At 47.5% G+C, this 27,419-nt stretch overlaps 1 protein-coding gene across 1 annotated transcript; it reads left to right on the plus strand.

Moving 5' to 3' along the window:
• Positions 1 to 7,981: 7,981 nt before the first annotated feature.
• Positions 7,982 to 27,145, plus strand: SLC9A8 (solute carrier family 9 member A8). Its single transcript, XM_033075081.2, has 16 exons — positions 7,982 to 8,049; positions 8,581 to 8,759; positions 9,069 to 9,149; positions 12,001 to 12,059; positions 14,153 to 14,236; positions 15,381 to 15,482; positions 16,282 to 16,316; positions 16,865 to 17,008; positions 18,206 to 18,344; positions 19,482 to 19,587; positions 19,727 to 19,843; positions 20,579 to 20,661; positions 21,809 to 21,920; positions 22,319 to 22,539; positions 23,568 to 23,714; positions 25,733 to 27,145. Exons 1-16 carry the CDS (start codon positions 8,042 to 8,044, stop codon positions 25,862 to 25,864), a joined length of 1,749 nt encoding a protein of 582 aa, XP_032930972.1. The 5' UTR covers positions 7,982 to 8,041; the 3' UTR covers positions 25,865 to 27,145.
• Positions 27,146 to 27,419: the final 274 nt, after the last annotated feature.

Below are 27,419 nucleotides of genomic sequence, written 5' to 3' on the forward strand. Positions count from 1 at the left end.
ACACAGCACTCACGGTTCCCTGCAGCACATGGGCCCCTGGCCAAGGAATCTGGGGGCAACCAGGTCCAGAACAGAAAAGGAGGTGGCTGTGCTCGCAGTCCAGTGGGGACTGGCTGCCAGAGGAAGCTGCAGGTACTAGAAGTTTCTGTGATTCTTATATACTGAGGAGTAGCTGGAGAGGCTTTTGGAGTCAGGCTTACCCTGCTCTTTGCCTCCTGAGATGCCTCCATACAGCTTTGGGTATGGGAAATGGGGGCAGGAGGTTGTTTAAATTCTAATTCTGGCCTGGCCATAATTGATTACTTCATTCTTCATTTTTTGTTTGTTTTTCTTTTTTCCTTAATTTACAAATGATTCTTTCTACTGCTGTTGTCTTCTTTCCCTGTCATTCCCCTACACACACACGCACAATGTGCCATCACACTCTGGGATGGATACACATGTACCAAATACATAAATGCACTCCAGAAACCACAGCTGGGGCAGGAGGCGGGAGGCTCAAACTTGCAGTGCTGTTTGAAAGGAAGCGTTGAACAGCCCTTTGAAAAAGAAAGTAGATTGACTTGAGGAAGACATTCAGGAAGAAATGGAAAAGGATGTTACTTAGTCATCACTGCCTTCTCACATCTCCTGTCATGAGCATGCAGAAGCCCTTGGCCAGCGCTGGGAAGACGTGCAGTGTGGCTGTGTCCCTGGGGCTGGCAGTGTGGCTGTGTCCCTGGTCTGTGCAGTGTGGCTGTGTCCCTGGGGCTGGCAGTGTGGCTGTGTCCCTGGGGCTGGCAGTGTGGCTGTGTCCCTGGGGCTGGCAGTGTGGCTGTGTCCCTGGTCTGTGCAGTGTGGCTGTGTCCCTGGTCTGTGCAGCGTGGCTGTGTCCCTGGGGCTGGCAGTGTGGCTGTGTCCCTGGGGCTGGCAGTGTGGCTGTGTCCCTGGGGCTGGCAGTGTGGCTGTGTCCCTGGTCTGTGCAGTGTGGCTGTGTCCCTGGTCTGTGCAGCGTGGCTGTGTCCCTGGGGCTGGCAGTGTGGCTGTGTCCCTGGTCTGTGCAGTGTGGCTGTGTCCCTGGGGCTGGCAGTGTGGCTGTGTCCCTGGTCTGTGCAGTGTGGCTGTGTCCCTGGGGCTGGCAGTGTGGCTGTGTCCCTGGTCTGTGCAGTGTGGCTGTGTCCCTGGTCTGTGCAGCGTGGCTGTGTCCCTGGGGCTGGCAGTGTGGCTATGTCCCTGGTCTGTGCAGTGTGGCTGTGTCCCTGGTCTGTGCAGTGTGGCTGTGTCCCTGGGGCTGGCAGCAGACACAAACGTGGATCTGCCCTGTGCTGGGCTCCAGCCCATCTGGCTGGTTGCCTGCAGGGTGCAGAATGGGCAGATAAGTAAGTGGTGCTAGTGAGAGCCATCTGTGCCTATAAACAAACCAAAACCTCTTCACTGGGAGATTGGGGTAAAAAAGTGGGAGCAGGTTTCCCCAGTATGTTTGGGTCTCAAGATGAAGTGTTGGTCAGAAGCAGGTAGAAGGGGCGCTGTGAGATTCTTCTCAGCTCACCCATTGACTTGCTGTCTGTTCTCCAGCCTCTCTGTACCCGTTTCTGCAGCCTCTCTGTGCCTCAGTTTAGGCATTTGTAAAACAGCAACTGCCTCCTGCTGAAGCCTGTCACTAAACATAGCCCATTTGTGCTGGGAGAGTCACGCCGTGAGACAGAAGGCCCATCACACACTGCTGGGAGAGGGGACTCGATGAGTCACGGCACAGCACCAGCTCTGAGATCCATGAAATGCCTGAGTTCACAGTCAAAAAAATTCAGTGTTTAAAGCAAAAAATAAGAGAGGAAAATTCTTCTGTGTCCTGTCTCTGGGATAGCACATCCTGGCTGTACCTGTCAGTGTCTGAACCCTGCAGATCCTGGTAAACCAGCGAGCTCTGTGCACGGGGCCAGTCCTGTGCCTGCCTGGCAGAGCAGCTGCTGGCATGTGGCAGGGCACAGCATGAACAAACCTCTGCTGCTAAAAACGGAGACATGAGGTTGGGGTCAGGAGAGCTGCACTTCCCTGAAAAGCAATCATGGCTGGAGAAGTTTCCATCACTTCTCAGCAAGGTGCTCTTCACCCCATGCCCATCCAAGGCGTGGGAGGAGCTCAGCCTCTCCAGCCTGTGTGCTGAGCCACTCAGCCAGCAGTGCCAGCAGGTGACGTGGCCGTGTCCTTGGGGACACTCCCTCCAGTGCCCTTTGGGGCCCTGTTTCCAAGGGCTGTTTCCCTTTGCACTTCAGGTGAATCACCACCTTTGGTGCCTGGCTACAGCAGCAGATCTCGCTGGGCACTGGCTGCAGCCACGCAATGTGATCCCCACTGTCACTGCTTCCTCCTGGATAAGCTCCAGATTGAGCGTGTCAAAACCAGCCTAAACATGCAATGAAAAGCAAACAAACCAAGCATCCAATAGTTTCAAACAACAGACAACAAAGCAACTGGAGAGACATTATCTGTTGAGAACTAGTGTTTGGAATTTGCCTGCCTATGTATTTATTTATGTTTATACATGCAAGTCTGTGTGTATATATGCACCCAGGCTTATGGCTACTGCACATAGCAGAGATGTGCTAGAGATCTGCTAGAGAACAAGAGAATAAAATGCTAAGGCACATTAAGAAATAGAAAAACAACTCTGCACAGTGAAGGGTCTAAAAGTATTTTCAGCATTTCTTCAGTCAGGTCAGCCTAAGAGAATCTTTCACATCTATGCCAAAGCAATAAAGCAAATCAAACACTGACGCTTTCCCTGCCTTCTTAGTGGCAGCTGAACCCTCACCTGTGTAATATAGAAACGCCCTGGGTTTAATAACAAAGATCATTCATCTGTCCTGTGAAAGTATGGTCGGTTCTCTCTTTTTCAGTCTCAGACTGAGAGAGGGGAGTGAGAGCAGATGATCCATTCGCCCAGAGGTTGTTCTCAGGCCAATGCAGCTCTCCAGCACCCACATCCCAGCCTGCCAAGTTCAGCAGCTGTAATGGGGCCCGGGTGGTGCTGAAGCCCCCAAAGGCAGCTCTTTTGTAAGCAATAACTGCCCTGTTGGTCCTGGGGTGCCATAGGCATTCCCTCCTCACATGCAGCCACAGATATGGCCATTTTAAGACCACTGCTGATCCTGGTGTTCTCAATATTGCTGATTTTGTCTTTGAAAACACAGGCTCATTTTGGGTTACAGCCTGTAGAATTCCATGCCAGAATCAGGATCTGGCTTCAGGTGAGTTTAGAGCTGAACCCCTCTCCGCAACCCAGGAAATATTTTATCTTTTGTATGAACCCAAGCTTGGAAGGGAACTGGTGTATTTCAACACTTGTAGCACAGTTCTACAATAAATCTAGTTGAAGCACTTCCACCTTCCCTGCTCCTGGCAGCCTCCTCCCGCTGTCACTGCACCCCACTGCAGAAGGAATTTCAGCACTGTTTCAGAGAGAATTGACTCAAGGGTGACTTCAGCGTGCCTGAGATCACCATGTTTGTAGATAATCTAAAAGGCAAACCCACATGTCGTCAAGGCCAAAGACTGTCATAAGGGCTAAACCAACTCCCTGGAGTAAATCTGGCATGGCCTTGGTCTTTAGAGCCGACAGGCTCCGCTCCCGAGCGAGAACAAAGTCCTGGGCTGTAAATCAGCACCTTCCCCAACATTTCCACAAGGTTACTGCGGGTCACTAACACATCTGTGCCCGCCCTCGATGTTGTACATTGCTATCTATTTAGGCTGCTCTGCATAATTTAAAAATTAAAACTAAACACTATGTTACCTACAGCCACATCATCTTAGATGAGCTTAAACAACTGTGAAATTCCTGTGATCTATTAAAAGCAACATTCAGCGCATGCATTAATCAACAGATGCTCAGTAGCTGTGCATCACAAAACCACAAGTGAGAAGCAGCCCGAACAGCCTCCTGCCAAAATTACTGCTTTCCTTGTGGCCAAGTCCTTGAAACACCAAGTGCACGGCGATGCTGGAGCGGTGCTTGGCTTGGTTACCTCAGTGGCAGCGACACGGACTGGCCCCTTCCCACTGGGAACAACAGGTCAAACGAGCAGTGGCATTTCCTGCTGATGAGTCAGAGATGCGACACGAAAATCACCATGTCTCTGCACAGAGCGTTTGAGACGTTATAATTTGGTATCACCTGTGGTTGCTTCACCCGGAGTGTGCAGTGCTGAGCATGTGCAGCTCAGCGGGAAGAGGACGGTTCAGAGGGGCTGACCAGCTGCTGGCTGCAATTTCCTGTTCTCACACAGTAGCCTGACCCAGCAGCCCTTGTTGCCTCCTGCTCTGATGCTCCCCCTCCAGCAGGGCTCCCTGGGACCCTTGTTCTCCATCTACCTTTTTCCCTTTTCCTGTTTTTTATTTTTTTTCCCCTTCAGATCCTAGCCTTTGTGAGGTTCAGTCCTGGGTATGTGTTTATGTTGTCAGGCCTCCACTTTCCTGGCTAAATCTTCCTCCCTTCCACATTCCTTCCTGAGTCCTTCCCATGGCTCCCAAACCCCATCTGTGGTTTCCCTTTGGCCAGGGCCAGCAGGCACAGTGAGGACAAGGTCAGTCACGTCCTGAAGAATTACATCTGTACTCATCTATTTTCTGCACCAGTCCCTCATGATTAAAAGCACATGACAACTAAAAGGCCAGTAAAACAAAACAAGTGTGGAGATTTCTGATCACACCAGTTGAAAGATTTAAGGAACAAAAACAACCCAAAAAATGAGGCTGAGGCCAAGGCCAAAACCAAAAAACCCCAAACAAGAGAAAAGCAAAGAAACAGCAGACCAGTACAATTTCTGGCCTGCTTTCTTAGACCAGATGACCTGCTCATTATGCCAAACACAACTCAAGTGACTAGGAAAGAGAGTTTTAAGATTTTCCTTGTTCTGCACCAGCCTGGTACAGAACTGAACATTGCTCTGGTCACACAGGACCCCAGCCATGCCCTTGTCCCTGCCCAGCACAGCTGCCATGGCTCTTCCACCACTCTGACTGGATTTCACACACCAGGAACGGCCACAGCTACTCCTGCCTCAGATCAGTGTGGGCACAGCTGTAAGGCAGGAGCAGACGCCGGCCATGGCACCAGCTATGAAATGTAACGGGGGCTTCCAGCTGCACACAGAGTCCTTCACCCTGAGAGCAGCACGAGGACAGGTCAGTCCCAGAGCAGCTCCTCCATGGAGTGGGACATTCCATCCTTATTTTCAAAATTTCTCTGGATGAAGCATCCTCCTCTGACCTTGAAGCTGGAGCTGCTGTAAACAGAGGATGGACTGGAGCTCTCCAGAGGTGCTTTCAGTGATTTTTTTTCCCGATTTCTCAGAGGACAGGATAAGGACCTGCCAAAGAGGACTGGGCTGCATGGCTGGGGAGCTTTTTCCTGTCCTGTGACCCAGAGCATGAGCTGTTCTGCGTGGAGGAGAGAGGCACATGGCCCCCACTGTCCTCTGTCATAATCCCACCCACTCTCCCTCCATCCCTTTCAATGTAACTTCTGGCTTTGTCACTGTGCTTCCCAGAAAAGCAAAGAAAACCTTCAAAAGTTATTACGAGAAAAAAACATGCAAGTTTGCAGAAATTAATTTCTTCTTAGAGGCGTTCTCAAGGGAAACACTGATGATTCACCTTTTACTGACCAGCTACTTCCAGCCATCCTTGGCAAACTCTGAATTTTAGTTTTCACAGAAAAAAGGAAGACGGTATTCACAAGGAAATTTCCTGTGTTTCATCAGCTTAAGTGGATCTCATTCTGGATAAAGCTTCATTATTTATGGATGAAATGTTGTTCAAAATCTCTACTCCAGTACATCATGAAAACTGAGACCAAAAAGCAGAAGTGCTTGAGTTCCTGATGAGTTGGAGGCCTGCAGTCCCACTGTTTCCAAGCAGAGGAAGATGCGCACACATCACTCTGGAAATCAGTTTGCACCCCTTTGCAAAGTGCCACTCTCATTTTCCACTGGCACCTGTGGGCTCTGAGTCACCCCGTGAGCTGTGCCTCGGCTGAAGCCATGCACTCTGTCCCAAATGCTACTGGGATGCAGAGAATGAGTTAAAGCAGATGGGGATTAGCAAACTGCAGATTGTCGGAAATTAGCCAGCGTGGAAATAAACCCTTGGTCATAACTGGGGTAAGACTATCTAAGTAGGCCACCACAAAACCACATCAGATGAGCAAAGGAGGTGTAGGTTCAGTCTGTCAACGGGAAACCAGACATCCTCCTGCTCTGTCCTGCCAGCAACACGGAGAAAAACAGCTGCTGTCCTAGTTACTGGCTTTTAAAATTCAGACATGTTCATGCCTATTCAGGTGGCTTTCACTTTTATGGAAATGAAACTGAAATTTCATTTGATTAAGTTCACAGCGGATATTTCAGAGGGCCTTTAAAACAATCTGAGGTATTCAAATCAACAAGTGTGTTTGTCCAACTCCCCTTTTATTTCCTGAGCTAGTAAAATCAGAAACCAAATCAGAAATTAATGTGATGCTGTTGGATGGATGGATGGATGGATGGATGGATGGATGGATGGATGGATATCCTCAAATGGCTTTGAAAGCTGAAAGATGGTAATTAGCTCATTTTCCAGGATGCACAAGAGAGTTTAGAGACACAACTCCAGCAGCAGCCTGGACCAGGAGGGCATTTGAACTTAGACCAAATAAAGGTGGCGATTGAAATCGCTAATTAGTTACTCATTGATATTTTAATTCAAGTGCATTTTTACACTGGTTTTGAGGCAGCGGCCTTGTCATTCAGCCCAGTGGGACTCGTCAGATGCTTTGTTGTGGCTGTAAGGCCAGGCTGCGGCTGGGCAGCCAGGATCCAGCTCCTGCCCTCAGCACCGCAGAACAAGCCTGGTGTGACACTGCAGCACGTGTCACAGGCGTTACTGCCAGGTGTCCAGAGCAGCCTCGGAAACCAGCCTGTGCCACCGGGACTCAGCGGCGGCTCTGGGGATGGGGAGTGATGGTGGCTCTGAGCGCAGGACACGATGGTGGCTCTGAGGGCAGGACACGATGGTGGCTCTGGGGCACAGGGAGTGATGGTGGCTCTGAGCGCAGGACACGATGGTGGCTCTGAGGGCAGGACACGATGGTGGCTCTGAGGCACAGGCAGGGATGGCGGCTCTGAGGCACAGGGAAGGGATGGTGGCTCTGAGGGCAGGGAGCGATGGTGGCTCTGAGGGCAGGACACGATGGCGGCTCTGAGGGACAGGACATGATGGTGGCTCTGAGGGACAGGACATGATGGTGGCTCTGAGGGACAGGGAAGGGATGGCGGCTCTGAGGGCAGGACACGATGGCGGCTCTGAGGACAGGGAGCGATGGCGGCTCTGAGGGCAGGACACGATGGCGGCTCTGAGGGCAGGGAGCAATGGCGGTTCTGGGGCACAGGGAACGATGGCGGCTCTGAGGGCAGGACGCGATGGTGGCTCTGAGGGCAGGACACGATGGCGGCTCTGAGGGACAGGACATGATGGTGGCTCTGAGGGACAGGGAAGGGATGGTGGCTCTGAGGACAGGGAGCGATGGTGGCTCTGAGGCACAGGCAGGGATGGCGGCTCTGAGGACAGGGAGCGATGGCGGCTCTGAGGACAGGGAAGGGATGGCGGCTCTGAGGACAGGGAAGGGATGGTGGCTCTGAGGCACAGGCAGGGATGGTGGCTCTGAGGGCAGGACACGATGGCGGCTCTGAGGGCAGGGAGTGATGGCGGCTCTGAGGGCAGGACACGATGGTGGCTCTGAGGCGCAGGGAAGGGATGGCGGCTCTGAGGGCAGGACACGATGGTGGCTCTGAGGGCAGGGAGCGATGGCGGCGCTGTAGCCGCTGCCCCGCCGATAGGGGGCGCCCCAGTCGCCCCCGCCCCGTCGCGCGCGCGCCGCCCGCCCGCTGTCACGTGGCGCGCCGGTGGCGCGCGCCCGCAGCCGCTCCCGCGGCCGTTCCGCCGGCGCCGCGCGCGCGCCCGGACGTGCCCGCCCAGCGCCGGAAGCGGCGGCGCGCGGGGCGCCGTGGGAGCGGAGCCCGGCAAGATGGCGGAGTGAGTGCGGGGCGGCGGGGGCGGCGGGCCACAGCCACAGCCGTGCCGTGCCGTGCCGTGCCGTGCCGTGCCGTGCCGTGCCGTGCCGTGCCGGTGCGGTCATCGGTGCGGGCTGTCCCGAGGGCCCCGCGCCGCGCCGAGGGCTCCAGGGCTGGAGGCGGCGGGGCCTGGCCGCAGTCCCGGTGGCGGGGGGTGTGAGCGGGGTTGTTTCTGAGCACACCCGGGTGGGCTGGGTGTGTCCCTGCATTTCGGGCTGTCCCTGCAGGCCGGGCTGTCCCTGCGTGCTGGGCTGTCACTGTGTCTCGGGGGTCTACAATGCATGAAGCAGCTCTGCAATAGTCAGCTCCACGAGCAGGAACTTCCAATGTTTCTCTAATCAGAGACTGCTTTTAAAACACGACCGTAACGAGTTGGTCACCAGTACGAGTTCAGTTTGATCTGGTGGTTGGTTGATGTGTGCGTATCTGTGGTGGGCTTTATCGTGCTGCTCCCATCCCGTATAATCACTGTTATATTGTGTTATCCTGACAGGTCTGCAAACGTCACCCATGAAGTCATCAATGCCACCCTCCACACTCTGCTGGCTGCTACCACCAAGCTGGTGGCACCTACGCCTCCCAAACCCATCCTTCCCGTTCAGACTGGAGTCCAGGCACAGCAGGAGGAACAGTCTAGTGGCATGACAATCTTTTTTAGCCTTCTTGTTATAGGTGAATGATGAACTGAAAGTCTGTTAATCTCTGTTAACTGTTGTCTGTGTCTGAGGACATAGGCCAACTCAAAATCATAGTGGTTTATTTCTGCTCTGGTTCTCTGTGAAGTGGGGTTTTGCACAGGCACAGGGATTGAGAACATTTATGCTGGTGGGAGCTACGGCTTCCACTGGTGCTTCTTGGTTTATTGCCAAAGTGAAGTCTGATAAATCATTAGGAGTTTGCTTGTGTATTTAAAAAATACTACTTAAAAGTGTATTTTGTTCTTTTCCAACACTCCTGAATCTCCATTTTTCCCCTTCACAGCTATTTGCATCATATTGGTGCATTTACTGATAGAATACCGGCTTCATTTTTTACCAGAGAGCGTGGCTGTTGTTTCCTTAGGTGAGTAATGTGACATTTTTACGTTGGTTTTGTGTTAGTCCAGAACTGTCAGTAATGTGCACTGCAGAAAATGCTCTGTTGTGTGTTAGCCATCACTAGAAAGATGCAGCAAGCTGGTGCAGTGAAGAAAACAACTAATTAATAGAGTTAAATTGATTGAAGAAATAAAGAAATGAGCAGGCATGCAGAGACTGGCCCAGGAAAATGACACCTATGGGGATGTCACTACCTGAGTCGTTTGCATCTTCCTCTAGATTGCATCCTCAGGGTAGGACAAGATGTGCATCTCTCCCTGGTCATGAGGCTCCAGCCTTCCCTTTGAGGTGGTTCATGTGTTTGTACTGGTGGCAGAATTCCATCTGAGTGTGACATTTTAATGTGGCTGGGGACTGCAACTATCCTGAAAACTCTCCTGGACTGCCAGATCCTTAATTATCCCAGCAGTCCCATGGCAAGAGCTCTTCCTGTGGCTAGAGCTATGAGTGTCTCCCTTCATGGAGATCTAGTGCTTACTTCATTTGGATTAAATTTGGACTATTCTTGAGCCTATAGTTTTATGTCAGGGAAATTTAATTTATTTGTGCGCTGTTGGGCCAGCTTGTGTCCCTGCTCCTGCTGAGCTGTGCAGGGCAGCAGAGACACAGACCTTCTCCTCTTTCTGTGTCTTGGGTTGGCATCTCAGCTGCAGGAGAAGGGTTTTAGCTGTTGGATTTTGTGTTGGTGTGTGCTGTGAGCACCAACAAAACCCTGTTCAAGAAGCAGGAAGCTCCTTGCCAGGGCTGTCTCCTGCCCAGGGTGGGTCAGAAGGAGCAGTGCTGCATCTCTGTGTTCTGTTCTGAGTTCCTGCAGGAGCGTGCTCAGCTGGGTTTGGGGTGGCCACAGCAGTGTGTCCCCCCAGTGAGGTGACACGATACCAGCAGGTGCGAGTGTGTGAGTCAGCAGGATGTTGTACCCAGGAGCAGCCCAGCTCACAGATGGCCTGTGTCATTTCAGCCTTATGTAATTTGTGGGCTCAGTGATGTTTGAAGAGCTCTCAGCCCTGCTGACAGGGCTCTGCACCTGTACAAGCACTGGAGCTGCCAGCTCAGTGCTGCCCACAGCCCTCTGCACAGCTGCAGGAGCACACCTTGGGTTTCAAGTATCCACTGTTGCCAGCAGTGCCAGAAGTGAGGTGTGTCCTGTTTTGGCTTGTAAATTTAGCAAATGCTCTCAGGAAGTTATTGAAGGCTAATAAAAGTGACAGCAGAGAAGAGAGGTATGATTTTCTCAAGCATTTTTCCTCCCATTGTCTAAGCTGCTCAGAAGTTTATGGTTTCTAGAGGGTGTGTCTCTCCTGTGGACAGGGTGGGAGTGCATTCTCTGAGGCTGGGTTTTGATCCTCATCCTCCTAAGCTGCTGGAATTTTGTTGGTAAAAATAATTCCCAGAAATGTCTTTTCTCTTTGGTTTGTTACTGAGTTTTAACATATCCTCAGGAAAAATGAAGGTTCATTGCAGTAAGAAAATGCTATAAAATTTTCCCAACATATTAGGTATAGATTAGCTATTACAGACTTACCCTTCTAATTAGCACTTTGACAAAACTGGCTTGCCTGATTTAACAGAAACAGCTGATCAAAACCTGCATTCATTCATTTAGTAACAAAGGAAGAGTAGTTTGTGAATGTATGTGGCATGTGAGTGGCTATGTCTGCATTCTGTCCTTCAAGGAGCAGCAGAGCTTTGATGTTCCTTCATTCAAGTTTTCTCTTCCTTTCCATAGAAACCATTTAATGGAACAATTATTTCTCCCCTCTGGGACCGATGCCTTCCCAGATTTTGGTATAAAAGAAGGCTTAGGCCTCATGGCTTTGTGTGTGTGACACATCCATCAGCAGTAATCCATGTGATTCTGTTTGTGAGACTCTTTTGTTAGCTGCAGCATGAGAGGAGGTCTCACGAGTTACAGGAAAGCACACTTAACATGAGTTACAGGAAAGCAAACTGGAAGCTTTGCAGACACTCTGTACCTTTCATTTGGAGTATTTGACTTCTGTGTCCCAGAGTTAGACTGTGAAGTCTCCATTCTGTAAATAATAAAACAACTGTGCAGAAACACAGATCTGAAATCTGGCAGAAGACAAGTTCCCTGTAACTACTTGAAAACAATTAACGACAGTTCATGAGTTAGCTTTGTGACTGCCAGAAGAAATCTTGTTACAGTTTTATGTGTTTATGTTTGAAGATATACGGGAGGAAGGAGTGTGATAACCTTTAACCACAGTGTGCAGCAGCCTTGATAAAATTCTTCTAAATTCACATTATTTCTGCATTACTTAAACAGTGTGTAACTCATTTGGAAAACAGTTCTGACAGGGTCTCCACCCTGATCAGGGTTTGTTGCCTTCCTCATTGCCAGAAAGTGCTATGATTTCATTCAAACAAAATTCACTTCTGTGGGGAAGGCTGATTTCATTTAAGCTGCTTTAACTGCAGATAGTATTGAAGTGACGTGAAGCACAGATGCCTGACTCAAGAAAGGTGAAATCTGAGTGCAGCTGAGATGAGAAGTGTTTTTGAGTAGTTAAGCCTGTTATCTTTCTGAACCAGTGAGCATCACCCTCTCAGTAGGTCTGTTTGGAGCTGGGATATCCCAAGAGACAATCTGTTGTGCAGGGAAACTCTGCAGTTATGTAACATATTGGAAACTGGGTATTTGGGTGTTAAACCCAAAAACACTCAGCGTTTTCATGGTTTAGGAGTGAAAGACTTGCTGCACTATGATTTGCCTTGATTTCATTACTAAAACTTGGAGAGCTGATAAACAATGATGTTTTGTGGCTATTTCAGAATGTTTTCTTATTCTCTCCTAGGTATCCTTATGGGAGCTTTTATAAAAATCATAGAGGCTCAAAAGCTGGCCAACTGGAAGGTATTGTTGTAACAATTAATTTTTAATTGTAGAAAAATCCCTAAGTCTTATGAAGAAGGCTTTGTAATACTTGATGTTTTAGAGGGCAAGTCGTGGCAGAAGTTTCTCCGAGAGGTGAGGTCTACAGTGAAGCAAGGATTTTGCCTCCTATTGTTTATCCACATTATCAAAGCAATGAACTCTTCACTGTTCCTGCTTTAATTTAAAATCTTGCAGCATTTAAACTGTGATTTTGTTTCACAGCATCACATTTTACTTAAAATTGAAAATCAGTTAAATGGCCATGACATCAGCATTTTAAATTAGTTTCTAATGGATTAAGTAAAATAATCTGAGTAAGAGCATGTATGTAAGAAATTTAAAAATCCTTCATGCTGTGATTTGAGCACTTGTTCTCTAAATGTGGGAAATGCTGGTGACAGCTGATGAATTATGTGGAGGTTTTCTGGAAGGTGTTGGTCACATCTTGGGAGGCACTGGGGAGCTGGGCTTACTCTTGTTGTCAGCCAAGGTGAAAGACCACAAATATCACATTATTATTGCTCATTTGTGTTACTTTCACTGCAATAAAGCTTAGGTTTTATCATAGGCTGTCGTAATTTTAGATGTGAAATTTTCTAATCAATAATTATGTACTTTATTACATGGTTATAAATGATTCTAAATTTACTAAATATTTATTTTTTAATCTGATAAGATTAAAAAAATGAAATATTGAACTGCAGGCTATATCCCTGTACAAAGCAAATCTTGCTAATATCCCTGCTCTGAAGACTTTTCTGTGTAGTTTCTAATGATCACACCTTACTGAGTGTTCATTCAAGTTCACCACCGAGTCCTTGTGCCTGCTGATGGTTCTTGGCCAGCACAGCTGATAGTCAGAGTCCCCATGTTTGATTTTCCTCTGCTTCCACACAGCACAACCACAGTCCTTCCTTCCCACTGTTGTCCCTTCCTCGTGCAGCTCTGGTTTCTGGGGTTGTCCCAAGTGCAGTGACTCAGGTCTGGGTTTTGTTCTGGTGCAGTGGCTGTGCTGGCAGCAGCAGCAGTGTCAGCCAGGACTGTGTTCACAGGCTTGTGTGTGCACAGTCATGGGATGCAGCATTTCAGCCCAGAGGATGAGTTTTGCTTTCTAAGCCCCCCAAATCCTTTAAGATGATTATCACTGGTACAGGCAGGAATGAGATTTTAAAGAGATGAGTACCTCTGGTTTGAAAGCTGCTGTTGGAACAGAACAGTCCATCAGCTGTTTACCCTGGGTTTAAACAAGTTAATCTGGGCTTGAGGAGGTGACAATCCTGTGTTCAGTGCTGGGGGGACCAGGAGGGAGTGCCCAGGTGGGTAAGGAGACTGGCCCTCAGCCTGGGACTCCTCTGCCTTCTGTGTTACTCTGCCAGAGAAGAGCCAGGGTGCCAGGCTGGGGGACATCCTGAGCACTGATGGCCAGGGGATGAGATAAGTGACAAAGACTGAGGACACAACAAATAGCATCTTACCTGGGGTTGGATCAGTTATATCACTGTGATGGCAAAAAGGAGCCCTCAGAATGGTGCCATTCCACTTGGGCAGAAGTCACATTTGCTGAGAAGGATCCAGCCTCGGGCCCCTCAGGTGCTGTGTCACCTGAGCCTGTCACCTGCAGGGCCCTGGGCTGATGATGTGGTTTTCCAGTGATGAGTTTTCCAGTGAAACTGCTTGGTCCCAGTTAACCTGTTCTGTTCCAGCAGTGGTCACTGTTCCTTGGCAGTCCCTACAGATCTCCAGACTCTCAGATAAAGTGAGAATACTTTTTGTAGAAACAGGAAGATTGTTTCTTTACCATAAATAACCTGTTTTCTATGCAGCTTTTTTGGAGACAGTAATTTAAAATAAGTAACTCGTAGATTTCTGTGACTGGGTTGAAAAAGAACAATGGAAGTAGCAGGCCTGGAATAGTTTACTGTTCTTCAGTCTTCTACTTCATGATAAGAAGGGAGAAAGATTTTTCGTTTTCCATCATTATATTTTTAATAGATTTTCTTATGGAAGATTTTACATTATTTCAATAATGATGATATCCCTGAAATTATAATTAACTTTTTTGGTCTTTGCAGGAAGAAGAAATGTTTCGTCCAAATATGTTTTTTCTGCTTTTGCTTCCACCTATTATATTTGAATCTGGATATTCACTGCACAAGGTCAGTCCCTGCCAGATACTCATTTTGGGTGTTGAGGTTTTGTTTGGAACAGATTCTGCTTTTAGTTATCTTAATGAAGCTTAGGATAATTGCATTAAATTCCATTATATTAATCATTAGAGAACTGAGAGTGCAAAATTTGAACCTCTTGAACCCAGAGTGCAGGGAGTGTGGCTTGTTGTTGATAACTGAGTGCTGCCAGGGAACAGCACACACGAGGTTTGCCCTGGCTGGAGAGGTTTCTTACCTCAGCAGAGCTGTACAAGGGCTGCTGGCAAGGAGAAGTGGGAAGGTGTAGGATCAGAAGTGGAAAGGTGTAGGATCAGAAGTGGGAAGGTGTAGGATCAGAAGTGGGAAGGTGTAAGATCAGAAGTGGGAAGGTGTAGGATCAGAAGTGGGAAGGTGTAGGATCAGAAGTGGGAAGGTGTAGGATCAGAAGTGGGAAGGTGTAGGATCAGAAGTGGGAAGGTGTAAGATCAGAAGTGGGAAGGTGTAAGATCAGAAGTGGGAAAGGTGTAAGATCAGAAGTGGGAAGGTGTAAGATCAGAAGTGGGAAGGTGGGGTCACTCCACAGCTGAAGAAGAGGGAATTGTGTGTAGGGTTCTGCCCCTTGCCTGGGACTGTGTTTCCATGGGCATTTCTCACAGCTCTCCTCCTGGCCAAGGGGCTTTGGTGCTCCCTTGTGCTCCAGCTGTGCTGCAGGGCAGGGAGGGGACAGTGGCCATGGTGACACCAGGGGCTGGTACCAGCACTGGAGATGTTTTAGTACAGAATCACAAGCAGTGGGCTAGAACTGGGAAGTGTACCAGGCTTTTTCACACGCCCTGTCTCCAGCAGACGGATTCCCTTCCACTTCTGCCAGGTGGGGAATATCCAGCTGTTTCCTGAGGATTGGGTTCTTGTTGTGGTGCCAGGCTGGGAATCAGTCCTGGGAATCAGAGGAATTGCTGTTGTCCTCAGGAGAGCTGCAGTCCCTCTGGGCACATGGTGTGGATGTGTGTCCTGGGGTACCTGGACACAAACTGGGCCTTTAGAATCCAAAACCCAGTTGTGAAATAGAATCTAATTAAATCTAGCAAACCCAAACATGAGTTTTCCTTCAGGCCATTTTTGCTAATCTACTTATTCTCTTACTGTGTTCCAGGGTAATTTTTTTCAGAACATTGGTTCCATCATTCTGTTCTCAGTATTTGGCACTGCAATATCAGCTTTCATTGTAGGTGGAGGAATCTATTTCCTGGGCCGGGTAAGACTTACTGCTTTGAAGCACTTCAGTTTGTCTGGCTTCTTGTTTGAAAGACAAATAGAGTGAAAGTGAGTTCCTGGTCACAAAGTCCAGTTCTCTGCTCTCACAAAGGCAGTGCTACAGCCCCTGCCATGGATATTGCTGGAGTTTCCTTCCCTGGAAGTGCTCAGAAGCTCTCTGGACATGGCCCATGGACATTATCCATGGGTGAGGTGTTCCAGGGGCCCTGTGGAGCAGGAAGTGTGGAGGAGGTGACCTCAGGTGTCCCTTCCAACCTGAGCCACTCTGTGACTCTGTCACACAGCATGTGCCGTGGGAAAAGCAATTAAAACTTGAGTTTTGATTTTTTCTGACTTCCACAATCTTCCTGTTGGAAGGCTGTTCCAAAACCTGTGTACCTGTGTTCTCTAGAGCCATCTTGTACTCTACAATAGTAATTTTTTTTTTTTGCCTCTGTGGTTTGGTGTTTCCTGTTGATTATATATAGACACAGATAGTTACCTTTTCTCACAGACTTCATTCTGGTGGGCCAAGCATTCTGCACTTTCCTGTTTGCCACTCAGATTTCTCTTCCTTGGAATGTCTTGGTTACTCTGCTCACCTGACTCTGCTCTGGTTCCCTGATGCTGGGTGACCAGAACTGTAGCAGTAGATTACTGTTGGAGGGCAGTGTTAAACTGATAACATCACTGCTATGAATTTTCCTTCATAATGAACTTGGGCTTTGATGAATAGCTTGGTTTTTAGGAGCAGCAGAACACCACAGTTGATTGTGATTATGTTCTATCTGTTCTTTCAGGCTGATGTAATTTATAAACTCAACATGACAGACAGGTAAGCTCTTGGGGAAATGGTGTAGTGTATGAAATGAAGCTTTCCTCAGGATAGCTGCAGGGGTGGGACATGCACTGCAGTTGGCCACCTCTTTTGGTTAGTGTTTAGATTGCTGAGATTCAGCATTGTGTATGAAACTGAGAAATAGATGGAACCCTTCTGTACCCTATTTATTACACCCTTATTTCCAAATAGTATTGTATTATATTCCAACCTATTGCATTCTACTCTGTTCTGTGCTCAGTGATTTCTTTAGACAGATACTGGGTATTTTAACCAATCTTTAAGATTTGTAAACTTTGATTAGTTGGTATTATTAATATGGGATAAGGGTATAACTTCCTTGTCCAAATCTTCTCTTAAAAGGCAGAAAAAGTGTTTCAGTATCAATAATGTAGATTTTTTCAAGAACTTGGCAAGTTGCACTTGGAGAGTACAACGTATCACAGTGTAGAAACTGTGACACAGACGGGCTTTGTTACTGTTGTTGCTGTAGGTTACTGGGTAGGTATTTGTTTCATCTGGTTTCCTCTTTTGTGTCCTCCCAGTTTTGCATTCGGCTCTTTAATATCTGCAGTTGACCCCGTGGCTACAATTGCCATTTTCAATGCCCTTAATGTGGATCCTGTGCTTAACATGTTGGTTTTTGGAGAAAGTATTCTCAACGATGCAGTCTCAATTGTCCTGACCAAGTAAGTGCACTGGAGCCACACACGTTTATGGAAGCAGCAGCCACATCATTTCCTGTTAGTTCTTCAGATACACAGTGATCCTTCCATCTTCATTTGGAACAAATGGTGTATTTCAGGTTAAAGCTGAATTTTGTGTGGTGATTCTGTGTAAAAAGCAATCCAAAACATGAACATTTACAGCAGACAGCAATGGCTGCCTCATTACCCCCTCCTCAGTGCCTTATCTCATTGAGCCTAGGTAATTAATTGCTTTCTAATTCCATTCTCTATCAGCTCTCTTTCCATCTGAGGGTCCTGACAACAGGAGCCCCACAGTTCACCTGTCAGGCACAGAAAAATTCACCTTCCCAGAGCTGCTGTGGCTGTGCCATTGTGGCTGGGGAGGAAAGCAGCAGCCTCCATGCAATGGGGTTGTGTTTGTGCTGGGGCTGCCATGGGAAAGAGGAGCATCCAAAATCCTTGTCTTTCACCTAGGATAGTTCTTGGGGGCTGAAAGAGTAAAAAATGCATAGATAAATTTTCATGTTATTGCTGAAGCCAATATATGTGGCTGTGAATATATAAAAGGAACTGTACCAAGCAGGTAGTGAAGTCAGAGTCATTTTCTAATGAATTAATTGCTTTTATTACAGTTGTGGTGCTGAAGGCTGAAACCATCCATGACAAACACTAGCTGTAATCTGTGTTCATTGCAAAGAATTTTCATGAAATATATTCCTGAAATTCAAGGAGGTTTCTCCCCTTTCCTGTTAAGAGCTGCTTTGTTTTCCATCAGTGACCTTGTCTCTCATCCACACCTAAATATTTGATGAGAGTTCTTCCTGTTCATTTGTTCTCCTCAGAGGATCACATGAGTTTTTACCAGTGTAGGATGTGTTTCCTTTTCAGAGTTGGAGCATTGTTTTGAAACACTGGGCCTCACCATAGCCTATTTACGCCATTCTGGGATTCTTCAGAGGAGCAGGGCTGGATTTTTAGCAGAATTAGGTTTCCCTTTGGGGATTACACTAGGGCTTGATTTAACATCTTTTGACATTCCTCTTGTTATATATATCACAGTAAAAGCCTTTTAAGAGTGGTAGCAACAAAGAAATGGGAGTCTTTTTTGTTGTTATGCTGAAAAGATGTTTGATATTTTTGGATCCAGGCTTAGAATGTATAACAATTTCTTTTTATTTCTCTTTTAATTGTATCTAGCACAGCAGAAGGTTTGACAAGGGAAAATATGTCAGATGTAAGTGGATGGCAAACCTTTCTACAGGCACTGGGATACTTTCTCAAGATGTTCTTTGGCTCTGCAGCACTTGGCACACTTACTGGTCTTATTTCTGCATTAATATCCTTTTTTAATTTTGGTGATATATATGTATACATTGGTGAACTGTAACATTCTAGTAGTATTTTTCTTCCCATCTTCTCCAGCATTTCTTAGAGGATATTTCTTATTAGACATTATTTTGGTTTTATGTTAGTGTGCATGGATGTGTATTAAAAGTCACATCAAATTTTTATGAACATAATTAAGGTCTGAGATGTTGTATAATAGCTTGTGTGCACTGGAGTGTTATAAGATATGGTAATTGTTTTGTAAATTCAAAATATATTAATTCCATTTCAATACCAATCCATTTTAACAAGCATATGGCTTTTTTTTTTACATACATAAAACAGTTAATTAAGAAGGAAAAAAAGTGCTTTTCCCGAGGGCCTTTGAGTCAGCCCAGCTCGTTTGTCCCTATGGATCATGTGCAGGCAGCTGAATGCAGGCTCTGTTCTGTGTGGATTTATCCTGGCCTGCATTTTTCCTCTTCCACTTCCATGAGTTGGTTGCTAAACAAGGCAGGAGCTGCTGTGCTGGGATCAGGAGGGGTTTGCTGCAGCCCAGACACCTTTGTTACTTTTGGGGGTGTTTAATCTGGCTCTGAGTTCTTGTGTGAGCTCTGGGCTGTTACTCCTGTCAGCTGGGACACACTGCCAAACACTTTGTAAACAACAGGAGTAGACTGTTTGATTAAATTCAGCCTAATTCAACAAACTTTGAAATTACTCCATGCATCACAACAGAAGAGGGAGATAGATACTCAACTCTTCTTGACTCCTATCTAAATCATACTAAATCAAAGAGAAAAACAGTTTATTTTCCCTTTACTTGTGACTCAAAGGTATTTGATTTACCTGTTATCAGTATTGTAGAGGCACCATTAGCAAGAGATCTTTTTTTTTTGTCTCTTACTCCGTCTTCTGACAGACTTCTACCAGCAGTAGCTTCTATAAGAAACATTCCTCACATAAGAAATGACTGATCTTTCCATACTTGATCTTTCCATATTTGAGTTGAAGGCCAATATGCAGATTTTATTGGCTATTCACTAAAGTACATTAACATAATCATTGTTTGGTAATGGAATGAACACATCAAAGTATTTCTTTGATTTGTTTTTTAATTTACTTTTTCCATAACATTTCTGTGTACGTACTAAAGCACATTGATTTAAGGAAGACCCCTTCCCTAGAATTTGGGATGATGATTATCTTTGCTTACCTTCCTTATGGACTTGCAGAAGGGATCTCACTCTCAGGTGAGTAGCAAAATGAGTTCTGACCACACTGTTTGATACATTAAAATATTTCTGTTGCTGTGGAAGCAGGCTTTGCCCTGTGAGAGGATTACTCTGGAGCAGTCAATCTTTGCAGATCTGGTGTTGTTCCTGCCCACAGGTATCATGGCAATCCTGTTCTCTGGCATCGTGATGTCTCACTACACACACCACAACCTGTCCCCAGTGACACAGATCCTGATGCAGCAGACACTCAGAACTGTTGCTTTCATGTGTGGTAGGTGCTGCCTGCTATTAAATCCAGTATTCACAGTTAAAAATTTCACTTGCATGGAATGGTGATTCTCTTGGGAGCAGCAGAGGTGTGAATTTGCATCCAGGCACTTGTGTGTCGTTGTGTGTCTTCAAGAGAAGAATTCCTGAGAGTGGAGGCTGGAAGGCACTCAAAAGTCACCTTTCCTGCCACACTGCATAAAACAGGCAGTAAATCTCTCCCATCCTGCAGGCTCCTGCTAAGATTTGCCATAAGATTGATGGTCAGATAGAGATCTCTGACTTGTGTGTTCCTCTGGTTTGTTTTTAGTTCGAGGAAATGGGGGTTGAGTGGGATTTTTTAAATTTGTTTTTTATATAAAAAGCTACTTGCAAAAAGAGTAACTTTAAATATGGAAGTCTTTGGAAGCAGTGGTACAAGCAGCTCAGAGTCCTAGAGCCTTTCCAGTTCCTTTTCCAAAGCAAACCTTTGAAGAAATGCCATGTTCCTGCATTACAAACATGGCCCTGGTTTCTGGGGGCTGCCATGAATGAATCCTGTATTGTTTGCAGGAGGCTGCAGTGTGATCAGGGAGTGGCTTTGCTGCTAAGTGAGCTTAACCACTCCTTAGTGAGCACCACCAGCTCTCCAGAGCTTTGTCAGGAAATTCCATTTTATGTACTCTATGTAGTAATTCATAACAGGAGTAGAAAAGGTTTTCTAGAATTGTTAATTTAAGATGTGATTTCTCTTTTTCAGAAACGTGTGTTTTTGCATTTCTTGGCCTGTCAATTTTTAGTTTTCCTCACAAGTTTGAAATGTCCTTTGTCATCTGGTGCATAGTAGGTATTTACTTTCTTCCATATCTTTTTAGATGCATTTTTGGTATTGGAGAGGGGGGAAACACCTTACAGTTAAAAGATTGTAGAATAAGTGTTACAATTTATAGGTCTTTATAAAAAATTCTCAGACTTTCCTAATTCTTTTCTTAATGCAGTGACTGAATTTCCTTTCAGGTGGGGCTTGCCTCCATCTGTTGCCAGTGGTTTAATACCAGTATGAAAAGTGTGTTCCCTTTTGCAGAGTCCAGTGAGGGCAATGTGGATCCATTTCCAGTTGTGCACAGCACACTGGCCCATCCCATGTTCAGGGAAGGATTTTATCTACAGCTTCCCCAGACAGGGATATCAGCACAGGGAACTGCTCTGCCTGCACTGCACACAACTTCCCTATCTAGTGTGTACCTAAGGTGTGACACTTCCTCCTGAGCAGCATTGCCCTCTCAGGTGTAATGCCAATTGTGTAATTTTGGGGTGATTCATAAAGGAAAACAGCACAGCCCTTCAAGGATCCTGCTGACTAATTCTGGGATATTTGCCTTATCAAGGTCTGTTTGTAGTGGAGCTTAAAAACAATGCTCTGGGAAAACCTTGCCTTTTTCTGAGTTAAAGTTTTCGCTGTGTTTGTTAATTGTTTGCCATTAAATCAATAGTCCCCTTTTTTCTTTGCCGCTCTCAGAGTGTTGCTTCAGTGTGGGGAATGTTTTACAGCCATACCCAGGGAAGTGTTGAGAAACAGCCTGAAGTGCTGTTTGTTTGGCTCCTGCCCTTTCTGAGCAACTGGGCCACAGGGAGACAATGGAAATTCCTTCTTGCCTCTTGGCTGCTGCACCAAGGGAATGATTAAAGGAGCTGAGCTGAAGGGTGCTCCTACCCAAAGTAATTCTTGATCTCCCTGGAATGCCTCCTGGGTTCCATTCATTTATTTATTATAAGTAAAGCAGCCTGGTCTCCATCAGTGACAGGTCTGATTTAGTTCCAGTTAAGCAGACAAAATGCTTGAGGAGTAACATTGCAGAGTGCCCTGTCTGCTCATGGAGCACACACCTGCCTGTGAGCAGGAAGAGCATATTCACCTTCCCCTGTAAAACCAGCTGGGCTGCTGCATGTAACACATCAAATGGTTTTTGCTTCTATTTCTGTTTTTCAGGTGCTGGTTCTGTTTGGTAGAGCAGTGAATATTTTTCCACTTTCCTACCTACTCAACTTTTTCCGTGATCATAAAATCACTCCCAAAATGATGTTTATCATGTGGTTTAGTGGTAAGTCAAAGCTCAAAATAGTGAGAAGCAGAAGAAATGTTTTATGTCTTTCATTGTGTGTGGCCCACTCTAGGAGGAAGAGGTTTTTCATTGGTTGGGCAAAATTCAACTGAACATTTGCACTACTCTGAAGTGCAGAGAAATGTTCTCTTTCCCTTTGTGCTGGAGGACTTTACTGTGGTGAGCCCCACGAGAGCTTTTCTGTGTAGAGGCCCAAGAGCTTCACAGTTTGAGCAGCAGTGTCTGAAGTGCTCACTCTTGTTTTGGGGTGGTAGCCCAGTGCTAGGTGATGGCCATGCCATGGGACTGTAGAAACCCTCTGGGGGTGCAGAATCGCTGTGGGGTGCTCAGGGCTGCTGCTGGCTGACTGTCCCTTGCTGCCCTGCTCTCTCCCTGAGGGTTACGTGGTGCCATTCCCTACGCCCTGAGCCTCCACCTGGGCCTGGAGCCCATGGAGAAGCGGCAGCTGATCGGCACCACCACCATCATCATCGTGCTCTTCACCATCCTGCTGCTGGGCGGGGGCACCATGCCCCTCATCAGGCTCGTGGACATCGAGGACTCCAAGCCCCGCAAGAGGAACAAGAAGGATGTCAATCTCAGCAAGACAGAGAAGATGGTTGGTTTGGGGTTTTCATGCAGGGGATCACTGGGGTTTGCTGGGGGGGTTTTTCAGTTTAAACATTTTTCATGGCTAGTACATGATCTTTTACTGAACAGTAAGGTGAAGGCAGTAGAAAAAGCCAAGATAGTAGGACAAAGCCAAGCAATGTGATTTTAAAGTATCCCAAAGACAGAGTTTGGTTAGTGTTTATACAAAATACGTGTTTGGACAAGGGGAGGAGAAACAGTCTTTTAATTCAACCCAATTGCAAGTTGATGTATATAAATTAAAGTAACCCATGGAAAAGCATAAAGCAAATGATAGAGGATTGAGTCATATACAGAAAGTAGTTGGTACAGTGTGAGATGGAAATTAGTCATAAAAGGCAGCTGGAAATTATTTTGAAAATTCAAAGATCATGAGAAGGTGGTAACAATAGCCCTCCTCTGACTGGAGTTTATTTTAAAGCAGTTTCTGGCATAGCAAGAAATCTGACAAAGCCAAAAGCCACTCTGGAACTTCTTGTGCAAAAGACTGGAGAATTAAAACTACCACAGGACATTTTTTGCCTGTTTTTCTCTAAACCATTGAAGAATATATGCAGGGTATTGTTCTAGAGGATCTTAAGAGCATTTTCTCTTTGCATGAGGTTGGTTGTAGTCTGTAGAATTACCCTGCACAAGGAAGGGCAGGAAGAGTGCAGGGACAGGGCTCGTTTTCAGTGGGACAATGCCAGTGCTGCTTGCTGCATTGTCCAGCTCAAAAGACAAAACCTGCACAGTAGAAACCTGTTCTCAGCAATAGTGGCAACACAAAACATGGAACATTTGAGGTCTTTTCCCTTTCAACATGGAAAGGGAAGCTGAGTGGCTCTGGGCTTGGCTGAACAGCCCCAAGCCCTGCAAGGCTGACGTGGGATCATCTCCACACTGCTCCAGCATGGCAGCTGCTTGTCAGAAGGGACACCACGGAGCAGGGGCTGATCAGGGTGCTGGGATGACTGCCACTTCTCTTGGGTAATTCCAATATTTGTGATTTTTTAGGGAAACACAATAGAATCTGAGCATTTATCAGAGCTCACAGAGGAGGAGTATGAAGCCCAGTACATAAAACGGCAGAACCTCAAGGGGTTCATGCGGCTCGATGTCGAGTATTTGAATCCTTTCTTCACCAGAAGGCTCACACAAGAAGTAAGTCTTTCTTATTTTCTTGAAGAAGGGAAACTGGTGGAGTTGGTTGTTGTCCTCAGTACCACACAGGGCTCATGGTGCAGCCACTTGTGTGGGGACAGTGGGACATCTGTGTATTGCTCATGCATAGAGAGAGCAGCTGTACTGAACAGCTGCTCTGTGAGTTGGATTGAATGGGCATCTCAGAGCTACCCCACTTAAACTTGGTGTCAGGATTTACTGAACTTGCCTTTAATGGTGCAGAGACCCATGAAGGGCATCAGGAGTCACTGGCTGCTGCTGCTGCCACTCAGGCAGAGTTTGTGCAGGGCTGTCACACACAGTTCCTACCCCTTGCTGTCAGTGGTGCTGGGACTTGTGGAGCTGTGATGTTGCTGCAGAGTGCAGTTTCTGTCTTGGAAATGGGTACCAGCATTGCACCCTTTCACTTTCCAGACCGCTCACTTTCCAGAGACCAAGGCTCTGAGGCTATAAATGCAAAACAACATCTGACAGTAACTTAACACTGAGTGGCCCAAGGTGTAAATACTGTGCCTTTTTCACTCCCATGCTTCAGAAATCTGAGGCTCCTTAGCCACAGAATTCACTGTTTTTCAGATTTCCCATGGAAGCATTTTGGCTGTGCAGTTCATAATTTTGTGTAAGTGCACATTCCATCTTCCTAGCCTGCTCAAAATTACTGTTTTTCCTCTTGTTTTGTACTTTTCAAAAGTACCCTTTCAGCACCTTCCTACAAAGACTAGAGTCATTTATTGCAAAACCAGAATGGAATCAAGAAATCAAACTAAGCATCTGATTCGTAGTTGGTAGCCAAAAGCATGGGCTGCCATCCAGATTGCAACCAAAGGCTGGAAAAATAAGCATGTGAATCACCAGGGCAGGCCACAGGCTTCCCAGTGTCCCTGGGAACACGAGGAGAGGCAAAGCCAGGCCCTGCAGACAGCTTTGGGATTGTTGAAACACAGAGCAGAACTGTCTAGAGAACACAGGTAGAAACACCCATCATCAAAACTCATCTGCAGCAGTAATTACTGACTGATGGCTGTGTGTGCTCAGAGAGCAGGAGCAGTGATTTCCTGAGGAATGTGTGCAGCTGTGGCCCTGCTGTGCCTGGCCCTGGGGTGCTGCAGGAGCTGTGCCTGGCTCTGGGGTGCTGCAGGAGCTGTGCCTGGCCCTGGGGTGCTGCAGGTACCAGGTGCTGTACCTGGCCCTGGGGGTACAGCAGGTGCTGTGCCTGGCCCTGGGGTGCTGCTGCAGGTACCAGGAGCTGTGCCTGGCCCTGGGGTGCTGCAGGTGCTGTGCCCTGGCCCTGGGGATGCTGCTGCAGGTACCAGGAGCTGTGCCTGGCCCTGGGGTGCTGCAGGAGCTGTGCCTGGCCCTGGGGTGCTGCAGGTACCAGGTGCTGTGCCTGGCCCTGGGGGTACAGCAGGTGCTGTGCCTGGCCCTGGGGTGCTGCAGGTGCTGTGCCGTGGCACTGGGATGCTGCAGGTACCAGGAGCTGTGCCTGGCCCTGGGGTACAGCAGGTACAGCAGGTGCTGTACCTGGCCCTGGGGTTCTGCAGGTACCAGGTGCTGTGCCTGGCCCTGGGGTACAGCAGGTACCAGGTGCTGTGCCTGGCCCTGGGGTGCTGCAGGTGCTGTGCCTGGCCCTGGGGTACAGCAGGTACAGCAGGTGCTGTGCCTGGCCCTGGGGTACAGCAGGTACAGCAGGTGCTGTACCTGGCCCTGGGGTGCTGCAGGTACCAGGAGCTGTGCCTGGCCCTGGGGTACAGCAGGTACAGCAGGTGCTGTACCTGGCCCTGGGGTTCTGCAGGTACCAGGTGCTGTGCCTGGCCCTGGGGTACAGCAGGTACCAGGTGCTGTGCCTGGCCCTGGGGTGCTGCAGGTGCTGTGCCTGGCCCTGGGGTACAGCAGGTACAGCAGGTGCTGTGCCTGGCCCTGGGGTACAGCAGGTACAGCAGGTGCTGTGCCTGGCCCTGGGGTGCTGCTGCAACCCCACTGCTGTTTGCCCTCGGCAGGACCTGCACGATGGACGCATCCAGATGAAGACCCTGACCAACAAGTGGTACGAGGAGGTTCGCCAGGGCCCCTCGGGCTCCGAGGACGACGAGCAGGAGCTGCTGCAGCAGAGCGGGGCCGGCGCGCGCTGAGCGGGGCACTCCCACCTACACACTGCCCCTGCTCCTCGCTTGGGTGACACCACAGCTCTGCTGTGACTGTCCAGGAAGGGAAACCCACCAAGGTCAGACGCTGCACGGGCTGAAGGAGGAACCTTTTGTTCAGAGTTGACTGCATAGCAAATTGCACGCAGCCCGTTGAAAAGCAGAACCGTCTGCCATGAAGGGATGACATTGTGAATGGGGAGGGCTCCTTCCCATCCCCAAACCTGCTGTGACCACACACTGCAGTACAGGGCCCTTGTGTGGCTCTGCAGAACAGAGTAAATTGCACTTTACCTTTTATATATATATATTAATTCACAGCATGAAGAGTTTTGACAGTTTATACTGTGAATTTGTTTCAGCACTAGTAAGGGAATCTGACTGGAAGAAATGTATAATTTATGGAATTTGCACATTTTGAACCCAGAAAAGGTGCATACCTTGACAAGAGCAGATATTGCACATACAGGGAATCACCTTTGAAAATGTAGTTTTGTCACTTAAGAGATTCTTGATTTCTGTTTTAAGGGATTTTTCGGTTTTAATACTAAGGGGATCTAATCCACAGTACTGATTATAGCATGGTTTTGGGGAAGTGGAGGCCTGTGACAGCACAGAGCTGTGTTTGAAATTGTAGTTTCTTCTCTTTGGCTAAAGCCAGTTGCAGTTGGGTCTCTGTAATTGGCAGTTGCTCCTTGCTGGCACTTTGGCTTCAAATCTTAGCAAAGAGCAGCTTCTGTTTTGCCTAATTTATGAAGTGTCCCTAACACTCCAGAATTCACTAGTGGAATTTTTAAGCTTCAGTGGAAGCAAAAGCAGCATTTACATGAGGAAAAAGAGCCTACAAAATCTAATCCAGGTACAGAAGGATTAATATTGCACGTGGCTGAAGCAGCCCCTGCTGGCAAGTGCCAAACAGCTCCCATTAAGCTGTCCCATTTTTCTCTTGTGCTTACACTGTTTCAGAAGCTGTGGTACCGCTGCATTTGTTCTCCATGGCCCAGTGTTTGCTCAGCGTTGCCAACACCTGAACGTGTTTGTTGCACATTTGCCATGGTGACACGTGCAGCAGTTTGCTCCCACTGCCAAATTCCTCCTTGGCCATTTGTATATCCTCTGCCAGGATGTGAATTACAGTTCAGCACCCAAATCTGACCTGCACATGCACATTTGTTTCTGAAGATGTGAGACTTAGTTTTGGTCTGGTTTTGCTACTGAGTTTTTTAATCCGCTGCTTACCTACTGAGAGAATAAAAGTTCAAGAATGTATTTGGAGTCTGAACCTGTTGTCTGAGCAGCTTTTCAAAATACCACATCTTGTCCCCTGCTGCCTTTCCCTGCCCCTGGAAAGGGCCTCACTGCTTGTCCCAGAGCTGTGAAAGCCATCGGTGCTTGCTTGATCCCTGGCAGGATGTGTGTGAGAACCAGCCTTTGTCACCGTCCTAGACCCCAGCAGACTGAGTTAAACTTCAGTTACCCATCGCTGTTACTGCGTTTCTCACCCTGTGCTCCGGGAGCTGCTGGAAGGTCCCGAGAGCTTCTC

Source organism: Catharus ustulatus, chromosome 17, assembly GCF_009819885.2.
Source record: "Catharus ustulatus isolate bCatUst1 chromosome 17, bCatUst1.pri.v2, whole genome shotgun sequence".
In the NCBI taxonomy this organism is placed as follows: Eukaryota; Metazoa; Chordata; class Aves; order Passeriformes; family Turdidae; genus Catharus; species Catharus ustulatus.

Coding starts and splice junctions, on each gene's coding strand:
- SLC9A8 (XM_033075081.2), top strand. Junction 14,237..15,380: donor CTGGATATTCACTGCACAAG/GTCAGTCCCTGC, acceptor ACTGTGTTCCAG/GGTAATTTTTTTCAGAACAT. Junction 15,483..16,281: donor GAATCTATTTCCTGGGCCGG/GTAAGACTTACT, acceptor CTGTTCTTTCAG/GCTGATGTAATTTATAAACT.